Raw genomic sequence first — 15,969 nt, forward strand, 5'->3', positions numbered from 1 at the left:
CCATCTCGTCCTCTGTCGTCCCCTTCTCCTTGTGCCCTCCATCTTTCCCAACATCAGGGTCTTTTCCAGGGAGTCTTCTCTTCTCATGAGGTGGCCAAAGTATTGGAGCCTCAGCTTCACGATCTGTCCTTCCAGTGAGCACTCAGGGCTGATTTCCTTAAGAATGGATGTGTTTGATCTTCTTGCAGTCTCCTCCAGCACCAGAATTCAAAAGAATCAATTCTTCAGCGATCAGCCTTCTTTATGGTCCAGCTTTATCATAGTAGTAATAATAAATACTAATTAGTCGCTTTAAGCTGGACCATAAAGTGACTAATTAGTATTTATTATTACTACTATTATCATTTCCAATCCTTTTCCCACAGTTCTCGAAAAATAGGGAGCCTTAAAGGAAACAAGCTCTACCTATTGACTCTGCCCAACTTGAGTCACATCTGACTGCAGCTTTCTAAATGCAGTAGTGCAGGGAGTGGGATCACAATAGATAATAGGAGAGGTTTAATGTCAGTTCCTCTTCCCAGGGGACTCTAGGAATTACAGGTCTGAGAGGGGAATGGGGTCTCCTAACAACTCCCAGCACCTTTAACAAGCAAAAGCTCCCAGAATTCTTTAGCGAAAGCCGTGACTATTTAAAGTCGTATCGTGGTGCTTTAAATGTATGTTGTGAATATGGCAAAAGTCAAACTTCCTCACATTGGGCCTCTTAAGCCAAAGAATGAGAGTGAACATTGACCAGAGTAATGAAAACAAAACAAAGATGACACAGCTGGGGGGGGGCACTTGTTGCAGACACAGCAGACCCAAGAAGCTGGTGGCAAAAGCGACCTCCCTGGGGTCCAAGCCTGGGCAGTGTGTTGGAAGATTCTGCGCTGCCCAGATGACAAGGACCGCCCCCTCCCCTTTTCGGCCCCTTTCAAAGGAAAGTAGAGCAATACACTTGGCACCAGCTTGGCTGCAGGAGTTGCAGGAAGGAGGCATACAAGGCGCAATCCAGTCATTTTAGGAACTCCAGATTTGAGTAGGGTTTACTCCTTAGCCTTTTCTTCTCTCAAAGAAGTCCTGCAAGGTAGCGGAGATTTAGGATCAGAGTTTTCCTTCTGCTGGGTGGGCTACCTTCCCAAGTTGAAGAGCCCCCTCTGCCCCTCATTTCCCTCAACAGCACGTGCAGAAACCACTTCTTTGACCATTGCACCCACTATTGGTGTCGCCAGCTCAGTCCGCTGGAGCCTGTATTCATGGGTAGGGGAAGTGCCTAACTCACTAGGGGTTTAAAGACCTATTGGCTACTCTCACCTTGTTTAACTGATCAGTCAAAGCCAGTTCCGGGGTGCGGCCACTGCTGCATGTTGACTAGGAGCCACAGGTGAGAGCTGAGTGCATGGTGGGGGCCAATGACAACAAACTACCCCAGAAGGAGCATGGCGGGTCCCCCAGCAGAGACAGTAGAACAAAAGCGCACGGGCTGCTGTGAGTTTCAGTGTCTCCAAAGAAGAAATGCGAGAGAACCAGCTATTAAAATACACACACACAGCCTGCTGTCACCATCTGGCATCCTAAGGACAGCTGCTAGACTCCAGGGTCCAGTTCCAGCCCCTCTATATCAATTGTGTCTTGAGCCTGCAGTTAACTTTCACATAATGCCCTTGGAGGGGCGCCAGGTCAGGTGCTCTGGGCATTATGGGAAATTAAAATGGCCACACCTGGCCACCTTTGAATTGTTGCTGATGTTACAAGTGCCAGGAAAGCCTAAAGGGGCATTTTGTCCAGGAACCACTCAAGCCTGTAGCCTTTTGTGAACACCATCATGCAAGGAGGATATTGTTCTATTTGGGCCTGTCAGCCACTATCATTCAAGATAAACAAAGAGGAGGCATATATCAGTCGTGTTTGTTATAGGATACAAGGTGGAAATAGGCCCATATCACATCTCCTGGCCCAATATGGCAGCCATGAAACCCGGTTTGGAAAAGATCATTCCTACATAAGGTGGCCCATCTCTGCTTTGAAAAGCCTCCCTTCTGGAGGATCCCTTTTGCCATTTCTGATCTGCTCCTTCCCCCTTGTGGCTGCTCCTGGCGTAACAGCTAAACACCACGCAGATTACAGCTGCCAGAAGCCTTCGAACACAATGCCATTTCTGTTGAGAACCAGACCGAGTGCTCAGAAGCACGATCCACCACTGGTGCCTTGACTCACACAGCACTTGGCGCACTGCATAACAAAGGGAGTAAAAAAAAAGAGAGAGAAAGAATTATCCTCTGGCAGAATCATGAGCAATTTGGGAGTTTCTGCCTTTTTTTCTTGCAGGGTTTATGTGCCTTTATTTAGCAGCAGCCTGGCATGCGGGCTTCTATCAGCCTGGAGATGCAGTGATGGAGAAAGATAAACCTGCTGGTATGGGAAGGTGATGCTCTAGCTGACTCCAGTAGCAGATGCTGCTCCTGCATCTCATCCTGCATCCTGCAGATCAAGGCGCAGAAAGACCGTCTAGCTATGAGTCCTCCCCCAATAACTGGTCCTCTGCCTGACACATTTCCACCTGGCCTCGGAGGGCAGTGCCCTGGCTGACGTCAGCTACTTAGGCTCCTCCCTGACATATTTGAGGCAATTTTTTTTGCTAGTTTGCCACCGTGGAGATAATATGGTCTTTTACAAAATGTGTTTGATCTATTCAAGAACGTATTTCTGTTGTATCTCAATATTAATTTGTTGATTGTTCTAGTGAGCCACTTTGAGCACAGATTGGAAAAGCAGCATTTAAATAAGCTCGACTATAATGTGCTTTCTCTCATCACACAGCTGTTAATAAGAGCCTTACATTGGGGACTGTTTAAAGCTCCTGTTTTCATGTGTAACCAATAAAGTTCAACAGGTTTGTTAAGCATATAGAAATCTTATGTACATACACACTACATCTAAGGAGTGATGTCACTGTTTCATCATACTAACAGCATACTGCTAAGTTAGGGGTGGTTTTTGTTTCAGGGGCCAAAGGCTGCACTTAAAAATCAACAACACGCCTTTATTTTTGAATTTTCATCATAGTTACAAAAGAACAAATATATCTTAAGATAAATCCCCAGTTGCTCCCCCACCCCTCACAACAGCACATGCTGAACCCACAAAAAGCAAGTCAGGCATCTTCAACCTAGGATCCACTTTTAACCCAAACATGTATTTGGGGACCCATTTTTCAATCTTTTACCATATATTGGCATGGTGGTAGTGCTCCTCTTATGGCCCAGCTTGAGTCAGGCCGTGACCCAGCAGTTGAAGATCAGTGAGGTAAGTGATGATCTACTCCACGTGTTGTTTTGTGAGTAACTGCAGTCATTGAGAATAAAATAAAATAAAATAACAGGTTATGTGTTGGTGGTGGAGTTCATCTCTGTGTTGCTGGTGGATTTGCCATTTTACTACCTTGTCTGATGTATTAAACATACCAAGTTCCTTCAGAGTAATATTTGGGGGGTTTTGTTTGTTTGTTTTTAGAGCTTTAAGTTGCTTTGTCAATTTTTCCATGAGGGCAATGTTCCAGACTCTTTCTAGTTATGCCTCCCATGATAGATTGGCAGCTGTTCTCCAATAGCTGATCTATTATTTGCTTAGCTGCTATAAAAAGGATTAGCAAGGCTTTAAACATCAGGGGTGGGATCCAACTAACTAGTGCTGCTAGCGGAAGCCTGAGCAAGGACTTTTGCAATGGGGCTTTTCTCCCTCTCCTCCCCCTCGCACCCTCTAAAATGGGCTTGGGGGGGGGAGTTAGGAGAACCCCCAGAACAGTGCAAGGGGGGATGGGGAATCATTCTGACTGGCATGCTGAAAAGCTTGTGCTGATTGAATGATCCAATTAAACAAGGTGGTTTGCAATAGAAAATCATCTATCAGACAATATTATTTATTTGAGCATATGGTGTCATGGCTACGCAAGGTCTTTACAGAGGTCTCCCACATCCACCACTCTATCCAATGGTCAGCAGTCTTTCTCCATTAGACACAGGGAGTAAGTACATCCATGCCTGCAGCCACAATGTTAGCTATCTGCCTCATTAAGATAGTAGTTGTGTGACCATATTGTTGCCAAGTATGCATTCTTAATTAAATATATGGCACATGGTCCCTTTAAGATGACAAATCACACCATTACAAACTGCACCAGTTTGGACACCTCTCAAAGTATTGTCACCCAATTTGGTGTGACAGATCCTGAGATTGTACGTTTGGATAGCATTTTGAAACAAGATGGGGGACCAAAATGCTTCAACTTATTTTCTTCCTTAGAATTCCAAATATTAGTTGATAGATTGGTGGTCTCATTCTAGTGGTCAACAAAAGAGATTCAAAGACTCTCTCAAGGCAAATCTTTTAAAAAATGTAGTATAAGCACCAACAACTGGGAAACACTGGCCTGCGAGCGCTCTAATTGGAGAACAGCCTTTACCAAAGGTGCCATGGGTTTTGAAGACGCTCGAACTCAGGACAAAAGGGAGAAACGTGCTAAGAGGAAGGCATGCTTGGCAAACCCTCACCATGATCAACTCCCACCTGGAAATCTTGTTGGAAACACGCCTGGTAAGGTCGCCAACTTCCCAAGTCTTCGGGGCGTATCTCCAATGGTCCTCCCTGGCTATAAATCTCCATCAGTCCAGAGAGACCGGTGATAAGTGACTTTGGTCTGAGGAAACAGTGTTGACTCTTGCAACCTTCAGATGTGAACAGGAGACTGAGCACAAGGTTGCTGTCTCAGAAGCTTCATAGAACAAGAGTGTGTCAAGGTGAACACAGAGTTGGAACAAGGCATGAAAGCGCAACTGCTAAGTGCAGGTTTGCCCCAGGAGTTTTGGGCTGAATTGCTGAACGCTTTTTCTTACACGTGGGTAAGAAAGGTTTCCGCTGGTATGGAAAGTTCTCCTTTTGAGAAACTGTTCCAGAGAAAACCTTCTGTCAAGCACTTAAAGCTTTTTGAGTCTCACATGTGGGTAGAAACACCGCAAGAAGAAGAAGAGTTTGGATTTGATATCCCGCCTTTCACTCCCCTTAAGGAGTCTCAAAGCGGCTAACATTCTCCTTTCCCTTCCTGCCCCAAAACAAACACTCTGTGAGGTGAGTGGGGCTGAGAGACTTCAGAGAAGTGTGACTGGCCCAAGGTCACCCAGCAGCTGCATGTGGAGGAGCAGGGAAGTGAACCCGGTTCCCCTGATTACGAGTCTACCCCTCTTAACCACTACACCACACTGGCAAGGTGCAAAAGGTGCACAGGGCATTTTCACGGGTTATGAGAGAGGTCAACACAGAGTTTTATTTATTTTATTGATTCTGACACAGTGATTCTTACTAGGAATATAGAATGCACTGCATGACAGGAGAGAGAGGTTCTCCACAGTTTCCCCATCAATGCCAACACAGATGTAGATTCTGACATTGAGAGTGACACTGAAAGCACCACTGCCAGTTATAGTACAGATGACACAGTTATTGAGAGAGGTACACAAGCAATGTCCAGGCCATCGTCTGAGGCTGAACTGGAATTGCCAGAGCCACTGTTTACTGTTGGTCATGGTTCTCCCAAATGTTCTCCTAAGGAAGAACCAGCCAGCAAGGAGGATTTGCACCTGATACGTAAATCTGAGACAGTCACAAAGGGACTGCCTGTAAATTTCACTCAGGTAGTCACTGTGGGGAGCATTCAGAATACAGTGGTTCCTCGGTGTAGTGATCAGGTGGGATTGCTATGAGGAATTATAACAAATATAGAGTAAGCCATCTGTGAAAGCAATGAAAGCATTGCGTTGACTGGGTTTAAACTATTTTGATATGATTCTTGATCAATCCACACCTCTGCATTCCTGTTCCATTTCTCTTTCTTGACAAGTCACATACTGCAGGCAGGCATACTGGGTCATCAAAGATAGTGGGCAGCTTCTTTTGATGTAGCTTTTCTGGTATGTTAATCTTAGGATGTTAATCTTAGGGCCAGGAAACAGATCTCACTGAAGGTGATAGTGATCGCTGTCCTCCTGGCCATCCTTATCATGTATATTGCTTGTTTATCAACTCCCGGGGTTGCCAAATGCACTCCTTTGTAGTTCTGTTTTGTTTACCCCATGCTTAATTAGTTTTGGTAGTTTAACTTTGTCCCCATGTGGGGTTTGTTGAAATGCTCAGAAGAAATCTGATTGGTTCTTACGAACACTCTGTAAAAAGTTCTTTTGTGAATAAAACGACCTGGTCGAGAGAGATTATTATACGCACCCTTCCCAGAGTCTTGCTGGTTCAAGCCTCTGTGTGTATTCTTATTAATCAGAGTTCAATCCTTCCTTTACTTTGGGAACACATCACCTCGGTTTATGAACAGCCCTGTTTAAGAACTATTCGGTTTACGAACTCCGCAAAACCAGAAGTAGTGTTTGCGAACTTTATCTCGGTCTACGAACAGAAGCTGAATGGTGGAAGGGCACCGGCGGCGGAAGGCCTCATTAGGGAAAGCACGCCTCAGTTTAAGAACGGTTTCGGTTTAAGAATGGACTTCTGGAATGAATTAAGTTCATAAACCAAGGTACCACTGTACTATTTTATATCATATTCTCACCCATAATTCAGAGTGCTTGCATTGACCTATAAAGTGCTAGATCTGGCATTTTGAAGGCATTTGATTTATCCTACAATGCTCCAATGTAATGCTATTTTGCAGCGGTTTCCTTTGATCTTTTCTCGCCCTTTTTGTTTCTAATGTTGCTTTGATTTTATTGATTTTATTTCTTGAATGGATTTGTACATTTTGTTGTGAACTGCCTCTGGATATAAGGCAGAGAGATGGGGAATAAATACGGAAATCAGTCTTGAATATATTGCAGACTTGCATATTTTATCCTCCCCAACCATTTTGTTTTCAATGGCAGAAACTTTGTTCAAACTCTGAATGTAGCTATTGTCATAAAATAACATTTGTGTGTGTGTGCACGTAAGACATAAAAAAAAGGTAACAGTACACAAGCAGTTGAGTTATACAGAACATACTTCTGATTAGTTAATGGTAGGCAGACCTCAACCTTTTCTAGCCTCAGACAAGACTAAACAATGAAGAATATTTTCTCTTGCCTTTCATTCTTATGTGATGCTTGTCTGTCCTGTGTCCTTTGTGGTGCACTACTTCTAAGTTTCTCTCCCTTCCTTTTACGTGCGGTTACGTGTTTTCATTTAGTCTGGAAATGCTGCACCAGGAAGTAAGACTAAATTATTGCATTGTTTTTAAGACACATTCACACAAGAGTGACATCATCAGGAAGTTGGAGTGAATATAACAGAGAGACAAAAGTGCTGTGCCTTCAACTGGGGGAAAGGGGGGTTATTCTGACTGAAACCTCTTTAACTGCAAAACAGACTATCCAAGTGTCCCTGTTTTCCAGGTACAGTCCTGTATTTACAGAAGCCATCCCAGTTTCTGATTTGATCCTAGAATTAGGATGTCCCTATTTTCAGCAGAGAAATGCTGGAGAGTATGGAGTTATGCAACCTCCAAGCCAAGGAGATAACTAACTATACAACCTTTAGAAGACATCTGAAGGTATAGGGAAGTTAAAAAACAACGGTGAATGTTTTATTATTATTTTACATATGTTGGAAGCCACCCAGAGTGGCTGGGACAACCCAGTCAGATGGGTGGGGTATAAATTAACAACAACCACAACAACCATCATCATCATCATCATCATTATTATTATTATTATTATTATTATTATTATTATTATTATTATTATTTAGAATGTCCCATTTTCATCAGAGAAATGTTGGAGGGTATGAAGCAATTAGAAAACAAATTTAAAATCATGCAATGTAATTGGCTACAAATCCACCAGTCTTACACTTTGCTCACCTGCAGACCATTCTGCAACAGTCTAGAGAGCATATTCTCTATGAATCTTTAGTCTCACAGAGGTGTAGAATTCATATTATTGCCTACCATCCCGATCTCTAAGCAGTGCAAGATTCCAGGGGTTTCAGGCCCATTTACCCAGGGTTTATACTTTGAGTAGCTGTCTACCAGCTCCACTTGGTACGCAGGCTGAGACCCTACCTGCCCGCAGACTGTCTTGCCAGAGTGGTGCATGCTCTCATTATCTCCCGCTTGGACTACTGCAATGCGCTCTCCGTGGGGCTACCTTTGGAGGTGACACGGAAAACTGCAATTAATCCAGAATGCGGCAGCTAGACTGGTGACAGGGAGCAGCCATCGATACCATATAACACCGGTCTTGAAAGACCTACATTGGTTCCCAGTACGTTTCCGAGCGCAATTCAAAGTGTTGGTGCTGACTTTTGAAGCCCTAATCCAGAATGTGGCAGCTAGACTGGTGACTGGGAGTGGCCACCGAGACCACATAACACCGGTCCTGAAAGACATAAATTGGCTCCCAGCACGTTTCCGGAGGACAAATCAAAGCGTTGGTGCTGACCTTTAAAGCTCTAAATGGCCTCAGCCCAGTATATCTGAAGGAGCGTCTCCACACCCATCATTCAGGCCGAACACTGAGATCCAGCTCCGAGGGGCTGCTGGGGGTTCCCTCACTGCGAGAAGTGAGGTTACAGGGAACCAGGCAGAAGGCATTCTCAGTAGTGGCACCCGTCCTGTGGAATGCCCTCTCATCAGATATTAAGGAAATAAACAATTATCTGACTTTTAGAAAACATCTGAAGGCATCCCTGTATAGGGAAGTTTTTAATGTTTGATGTTTTGTCGTGTTTTTAATATTCTGTGGGGAGGCACCCAGAGTGGCTGGGGAGGCCCAGCCAGATGGGCGAGGTATAAGTAATAAAATTATTATTATTATTATTATTATTATTATTATTATTATTATTGCTGTACTGCACACTACCTCCAAGATCAGAGGCAGCAAAGGGAACAATCAAAGAGACAGGGCTGTTGCCCTTATGTCCTGTTTGTGGGCATTCCAGTTATCTGGCTGGCTTCTGTTGAAACAGGATGTTGGGGTAGATAGGGCTTTGGTTTGATCTACCAGGGTTCATATATTTGCCTCATGCTGAAAACTGGCCGTATGAATCCCTATCCCTTCTGTTGTCATCCAGTAACACACACCTGCTTCTGGCATCTAATCTTTAAATCTTCGCTTCTTGTCATTTGAAGTGACTGCCATATATTTCGCAGAGGCATCATTGCTATGTGCTACTCTGACCAGACTGGCTTCTCAAGCAATAAGAATCATACTGATTTCTGCTCTTGGCATGCATTGCATCCCAAATCGGATAAAGGGAAGGGATAGGAAATACCTTTACTCTCCTGCAGACTCTATAGTAATTTTCTCTTTCTCTCTCTCAACATGATATAAGGCCAGAGCACACCCTGTACCGGGGTTTTTTAAAATGCTGGCGGGCGGCAGCGGAGGCTTCGCTCCCGCCCGCCATCATTTTAAGATCGCCCCGGACAGCGGGGTTTTTTAAAATGCTGGGGGTGGGAAGAAAAGCCCTTGTCCCACCCCCAGCCTTCAGAAGAGGTTGGGGGACAGACTGTCCCCAGACCTGGTCTGAAGTCGGTTTCCATAGGAACGCATTAATTGATTTTCAGTGCATTCCTATGGGAAACCGTGCTTCGCAAGACGAAAAACTCGCAAGAAGAAAAAACTTGCGAAACGAATTAATTTCGTCTTGCGAGGCACCACTGTATTAGGAAGCTGCTTGCATTGCTTGGATCCGGGACTGGATTAAATTAGAAAATACACCACCGGTGTTAAATTTACGGCATGTAATGCCTTAAGAGAAAATATTATGAAAATGATTTACAGGTGGTACATGACCCCAGCCAAGCTAGCAAAGATCTATCATTTGCCCAATAACAAATGCTGGAAATGCAATGAGACTGAAGGTACTTTCTACCACCTTTGGTGGACCTGCCCGAAGATTAAAGCCTTTTGGGAAATGATCTATAATGAAGTTAAGAAAGTTCTTAAAAGGACCTTTCCTAAGAAACCAGAGGCTTTCCTCTTGGGCATGGTGGGCCAATTGGTGTCAAGGAAGGATAGGACGTTTTTTATGTACGCTACAACAGCAGCAAGGATACTCTTAGCAAAGTATTGGAAGACACAAGAACTACCCACTTTGGAAGAATGGCAGACGAAGGTGATATACTACATGGGACTGGCGGAGATGACTGGCAGAATCCGAGACCAGGGGAAAGAGACAGTGGAAGAAGACTGGAAGAAATTCAAGATATATCTTAAAAATTGTTGTAAAATTGAGGAATGTTAAGATGTCAGGGAAATGGGAAACAAAGAATTACAGCTGTAATTAATAAGTTAAGGAAGAAACTAAAAGAATTGATTTGAATAATTAGTTGATTGGAGAAGTTGCTGAAAAAATTTGAAACAAGGATGCAGAAAAGGGGAGGTATGGGGAAGTCCAAGAAGCAAGGTGCATGAAAATAAGACTATGAAATTATACATGTTTATATGTTTGTATGTTTGTGTATTGTGTTTTGTTTGTTTTTATTTTATGTGTGGAAAACCAATAAAAATTTATTTTTTTAAAAAATAAAAATTAGAAAATACAGATTTGTTAGATCTTGAAGGACGTGATAACAGATTTGGATGGTATGCGCATTTGTGGCATGATAAAGAGAAAGTGCATAAAGGATTTTACAGTCATATAATCAGGAGATCACTTCTGCTTTGATGTTTCTTTGTTTGTTTACAATCAAGCAGTGTATAAATGTTCTGTCGCCCGAGGTGGCCACTTCACTCTGCCTCATGAGTGGGCCAGCCGGCTTTCTCCTCTGTAATAATGCAACCACACATACAGTTCCTAATAACACGTGTAAGTGTGGAATACCCCATCTCACCCGCAGACTGTTCGCTTGTTCAAAAGCTTTGATGAGAAGAAGAAGAAGAAGCATCTTCAAAAAAACCAAAACCTTCCAGCTCCCCTTTGCCAAATCCATCCCGAAGAACGTGAAACAGAAAAGTAATTTCAGGTGGCAGCGTCGTCTTGGCAACCGCAATCTCAGCCAGGAAAGGGGAAATTTTGTTGTTGTTTAGTCGTGTCTGTGACTCCATGGACCAGAGCACGCCAGGCACTTCTGCCTTCCACTGCCTCCTGCAGTTTGGTCAAACCCATGCTGGTAGCTTCGAGAACACTATCCAACCACCTCGTCCTCTGTCGTCCCCTTCTCCTTGTGCCCTCCATCTTTCCCAACATCAGGGTCTTTTCCAGGGAGTCTTCTCATCTCATGAGGTGGCCAAAGTATTGGAGCCTCAGCTTCAGGTGAGTCCTTCCAGTGAGTCCTTCCAGTGAGCACTCAGGGCTGATTTCCTTAAGAATGGATAGGTTTGATCTTCTTGCAGTCCGTGGGACTCTCAAGAGTCTCATCCAACACCATAATTCAAAAGCATCAATTCTTCGGCGATCAGCCTTCTTTATGGTCCAGCTCTCACTTCCATACATCACTGCTGGGAAAACCATGGCTTTAACTATACGGAAAGGTGATGTCTCTGCTTTTTAAGATGCTGTCTAGGTTTGTCGAGGTGAAATTAGCTTATTTCAAAAATAAACATTCCAGTAGGAAAGAGATCAAAGGCCAAACGGGCTTTAAATTCAATGCATCGTTCTGTGGCAACGCCACACCGAATCCCACCTGCTAAGGCCGGGCTCGAACCGCCGAAGGCAACCACCTCAGCGGCTTTTTTTGGCTCCGCCTCGCCGGCAGAAGCCGGCGCTCCACCTTCACGGGGCGATTCGTGCTAGTCCCGCCCCCTCTCCGCTACGATTGGACCGTCCATCCGCTTAACCCCGCCCCGAAACCGACACCGCCTTCTTCGGGATTGGCCCTCTCGAATCTCGGGGCGCCGAGCCGCCGAGCTTAGGCATCTGGGTCCCGCCGCCCGGCTTGCCTTTCGAGGGTGTTTCCACTCTGCGCACCACCCCGCCCCACCGTGTCAGCGTAGTAATACGCTCCGACCCCGCCCCGCCGTGACGTTGCCGCCTGTCATTGGCGGGCGCTTCCGGCTGCGTTTCCGGTGCGATATTACCAAGGCAGGGACGGGCGGTGGTTGGCTTCTCGGCTGTTGGCCGCTGACTGACTGACTGAGCCGGCAAGATGGAGCGCGGCGCCGAGAAGCTGAGCGGGGAGCCCCGCGCCAACGGCTGCAGCCTCACCGGGCACCACGGCCTGAAGAACGGCTACGTGCGAGGCTTCCCAGGAGCGGAGCCCCACGGCCAGGTGAGGCGGGTCGACGGGGCTCCTCTGCCGGGCGCGCCCTGCTGCCGCTGCCGAGCGGCCCCTCCTCAGAGCGGAACCCAGGCCGCGGCCTGCTCGGTCCCGGCGCGCGCCTCAGGGCGAGGTTCTTGGGCTGGGCCGCGCTTGCCTCTGGCGTCCCCCGCAGTGGGGAAAGAGGGAGAAGGATGGCCTGGAGCGGCACAGAGGCTCCTTCGGCTGCCTCTTCCCGCCTGCCCTGCCCTCCTTGGCGTGGCCGAGAGGAACGCTCGAGGCTGGCAGAGTCAGGCGACTCCCCGCTCCAGGAAGGGACGGAGGGAAGCAAAAGTGCCTTTCCCTTTCCCTTCCTCTTCTTTTCCTCGAGGGGACGGGGAGTTAATCTAACCCGGAGCTGGCGTCCTTCCCTTCCCTTCCCTTCCCTTCCTTCCTTCTCTTTCTTGGCGGCTTTGGAAGCCCAGGATGATTTCCGCAGGGACACGCACACTTCGTGTCTCGAAATTAACTCCCCTGGTTTCAGTAGCCGAATTTCCTCTTCGCATTCAAGAAAGGAGGAGTACAGCGCCGGCCTTACTGGCTGCTTTCGTTGAGGTTTCCAGGCTAAGACAGCTGCTTACTCTCTTCCGGGGCTGGAAGGCCAGTTTCCTTCACCCCCATTCCAATGCATCCTGATTAATAAAAGATGGCACGAGGGCAGGCCTGTCACCCCCCCCCCCCCAAATGGTCTTCTTTGCCGAGCTTCATATTCAGATCAAGGGGGAAGCCCCAGGACAGGGGTGGAAGTGGCAGGAATTAGGAGCAGAAGGGTAAGTTGTGCCCCCCAGTTGTTTGGTGGGGGATAGGGATGAGAGTCCCGTATCTAGCCTTCGATAAGCCGCGGGGCCAGGTAAGAAGGGGATCTGCCACCTATTTGATCCTCCTTATTTAACTGCATTCACAGCAGCCTGAAACTGTGTTTCTTCTATAGTTTAGTGGGGGGGTTTCACAGGGGTGCAACCCTCTGAATTTGGCATGCTGTGTGTGTTTGTGTGTGTGTGTGTGTGTGGTAATCCTGCTCCAGTTTACTGTGTATATAACTTATTTCTGGAACTGATGCTTTAAATTGAAGTGTGTTTAGTAGTTGTAGTACTTTTTATATCTTAAGATGTTCTGGCCATTATTGACACTTAGTTTGGTTATGATTTATTGTGTTTTGCTGCTTTTCTTCTTGTAGCTTGATCATATGTAAGTTTATTTAGAAGTTAGACTTGCAGAATTTAGTAGCCTTCAAGTCTATCCTACATACACTTACTAGTGAGTAAACTTGCTGCCCTATTATTGTGTTTTGATTTGCTCTGTTTCACTTGTATGCAACGCTGACAAATGCTTACTGATTACTACTGCCGTTGTCTTCTGGTGACAATCACTTCATTGTACAAATTTTCTTTTATTCCTCAACAACCTTGTGAGGTATCTTGATGACCTTCGTAGACAACTATTTTTTTTTTACTGGCCATCCATGAAGTCCAGTCTTACCATAATACTGCATTAGTACCACTGTATAGGCATTTTTTGACGTGATCTAAATTTATTCAGGCTGAATGAATTAATATCTCGGACTTTGTATAAGTTCAGTGAACACATTGTTTTTAATATTTGATTCACTTCATGCCTTTTGACCTTTTCCATTTTGAATTTTATATGCAAACATATAATTTTTGTTAAAAGCCCAAATATTAAACATTTACAATAGGTGAGAAAACTATGCATTTTGGACATTTCTTATCCAGACATTTTTATTACAGAAATGAAGAAAACTACATGTTTACATGAAGCATGTGTTCTATGGCAGTTTGTACTGAGACCTGTTTTAATAGGCTACCGCAGGGGTCTGCAACCTTTAAGACAAAAAGAGCCACTTGGACCCGTTTCCGAAGAAAAAACAACAACTGGGAGCCGCAAAACCATTGCGACATTTAAAACAAATATAACACTGTGAACGGCTTACCGTGCTTGACTATTTCCTGAGCGGCTACAAAACTAGCATATGTTGTGGAATTTGCAGACTTCACCCAATTCTTGAAATTATTTTTGCTCCTATCAACCTTCCTCATAAGTTCTGCAATGGCTTTTCGTCTCTCATCTCCATCTGGATATTTTTCAGCAAAGGCTGTGTGTTTATTCTGGAAATGTCTTGTAATATTTGACTTTTTGTTGTTTGCAAATTTCTCACCACATATTAAGCATACTGGTGAACCAGTCTTGTCAGTAGAGAAGGCAAATGATTCTGTCCATGTATCATTAAACATTCTGTTTTCTTCAGAAATTTTTCTTTTCTTGCCTTTATCCATGGCTGGCCTACCGGGGGTCCAAAAGAGGGACGTAATTAGAAATCAGAGGGCCCCATAGCAAAATTTGCTATGCCCAATAATCAATGCCCCAAAATGCCATAGAAAATTAATCAGGGCCCCAGTGTACCATAAATCATAATCAGTGCCTGATGTAAATAATAATTAATAATGAGGGCCCAATGTCATCCTCGTCATTATAAAAATAACTTTTTTGACACTTTTTATTATTTTTTTGTTTGACCCCTCAGAATTACTCCTCCTCATAGAAATAAACGTTAAATTAACAAGTTACCTTTTTTTGAGTGTGTGTTCTTCACTCCCCTTCAAAACAGTGACCAGCTTACATGCCCCCTTTCAATGCAGCCTGCTTACAGTCCTCAACCAAAATGGCCGCTCCCGCGACTCCCACTTGCGCCCACAAAGATGGCGCCGACGATTTTCCCTTATCGATGCCCTTTAAAGAAATGAACGGCTTACCGTGCTTGACTATTTCCTGAGCGGCTACAAAACTAGCATATGTTGTGGAATTTGCAGACTTCACCCAATTCTTGAAATTATTTTTGCTCCTATCAACCTTCCTCATAAGTTCTGCAATGGCTTTTCGTCTCTCATCTCCATCTGGATATTTTTCAGCAAAGGCTGTGTGTTTATTCTGGAAATGTCTTGTAATATTTGACTTTTTGTTGTTTGCAAATTTCTCACCACATATTAAGCATACTGGTGAACCAGTCTTGTCAGTAGAGAAGGCAAATGATTCTGTCCATGTATCATTAAACATTCTGTTTTCTTCAGAAATTTTTCTTTTCTTGCCTTTATCCATGGCTGGCCTACCGGGGGTCCAAAAGAGGGACGTAATTAGAAATCAGAGGGCCCCATAGCAAAATTTGCTATGCCCAATAATCAATGCCCCAAAATGCCATAGAAAATTAATCAGGGCCCCAGTGTACCATAAATCATAATCAGTGCCTGATGTAAATAATAATTAATAATGAGGGCCCAATGTCATCCTCGTCATTATAAAAATAACTTTTTTGACACTTTTTATTATTTTTTTGTTTGACCCCTCAGAATTACTCCTCCTCATAGAAATAAACGTTAAATTAACAAGTTACCTTTTTTTGAGTGTGTGTTCTTCACTCCCCTTCAAAACAGTGACCAGCTTACATGCCCCCTTTCAATGCAGCCTGCTTACAGTCCTCAACCAAAATGGCCGCTCCCGCGACTCCCACTTGCGCCCACAAAGATGGCGCCGACGATTTTCCCTTATCGATGCCCTTTAAAGAAATGGACGCCGCAGCTTCAACCCACGCCTAGAAGAGGCTAGAGAGGGAGAAAAGCGGGGGGGGGGGGGAGGAAAACAGTGAGGACGGCAGAGAAGGACTGCCAGGAGTGGAATCCCACACACCGCGAGGGGAAGGAAGG

General features: G+C 44.9%; 1 protein-coding gene across 1 annotated transcript in view; it reads left to right on the top strand.

Moving 5' to 3' along the window:
- The first annotated feature begins 12,020 nt into the window (after positions 1-12,020).
- The window catches only part of SPTLC2 (serine palmitoyltransferase long chain base subunit 2), a 62,215-nt gene continuing 58,266 nt past the window's right edge, over positions 12,021-15,969 (top strand). The window contains exon 1 of the mRNA XM_028718557.2: positions 12,021-12,226. Coding sequence (XP_028574390.1) covers positions 12,104-12,226 — 123 coding nt within the window. The 5' untranslated portion in view covers positions 12,021-12,103. The remainder of the gene's footprint in view (positions 12,227-15,969) is intronic.

The sequence above is a fragment of the Podarcis muralis genome, chromosome 1, assembly GCF_964188315.1.
Source record: "Podarcis muralis chromosome 1, rPodMur119.hap1.1, whole genome shotgun sequence".
NCBI classification, from domain to species: domain Eukaryota; kingdom Metazoa; phylum Chordata; class Lepidosauria; order Squamata; family Lacertidae; genus Podarcis; species Podarcis muralis.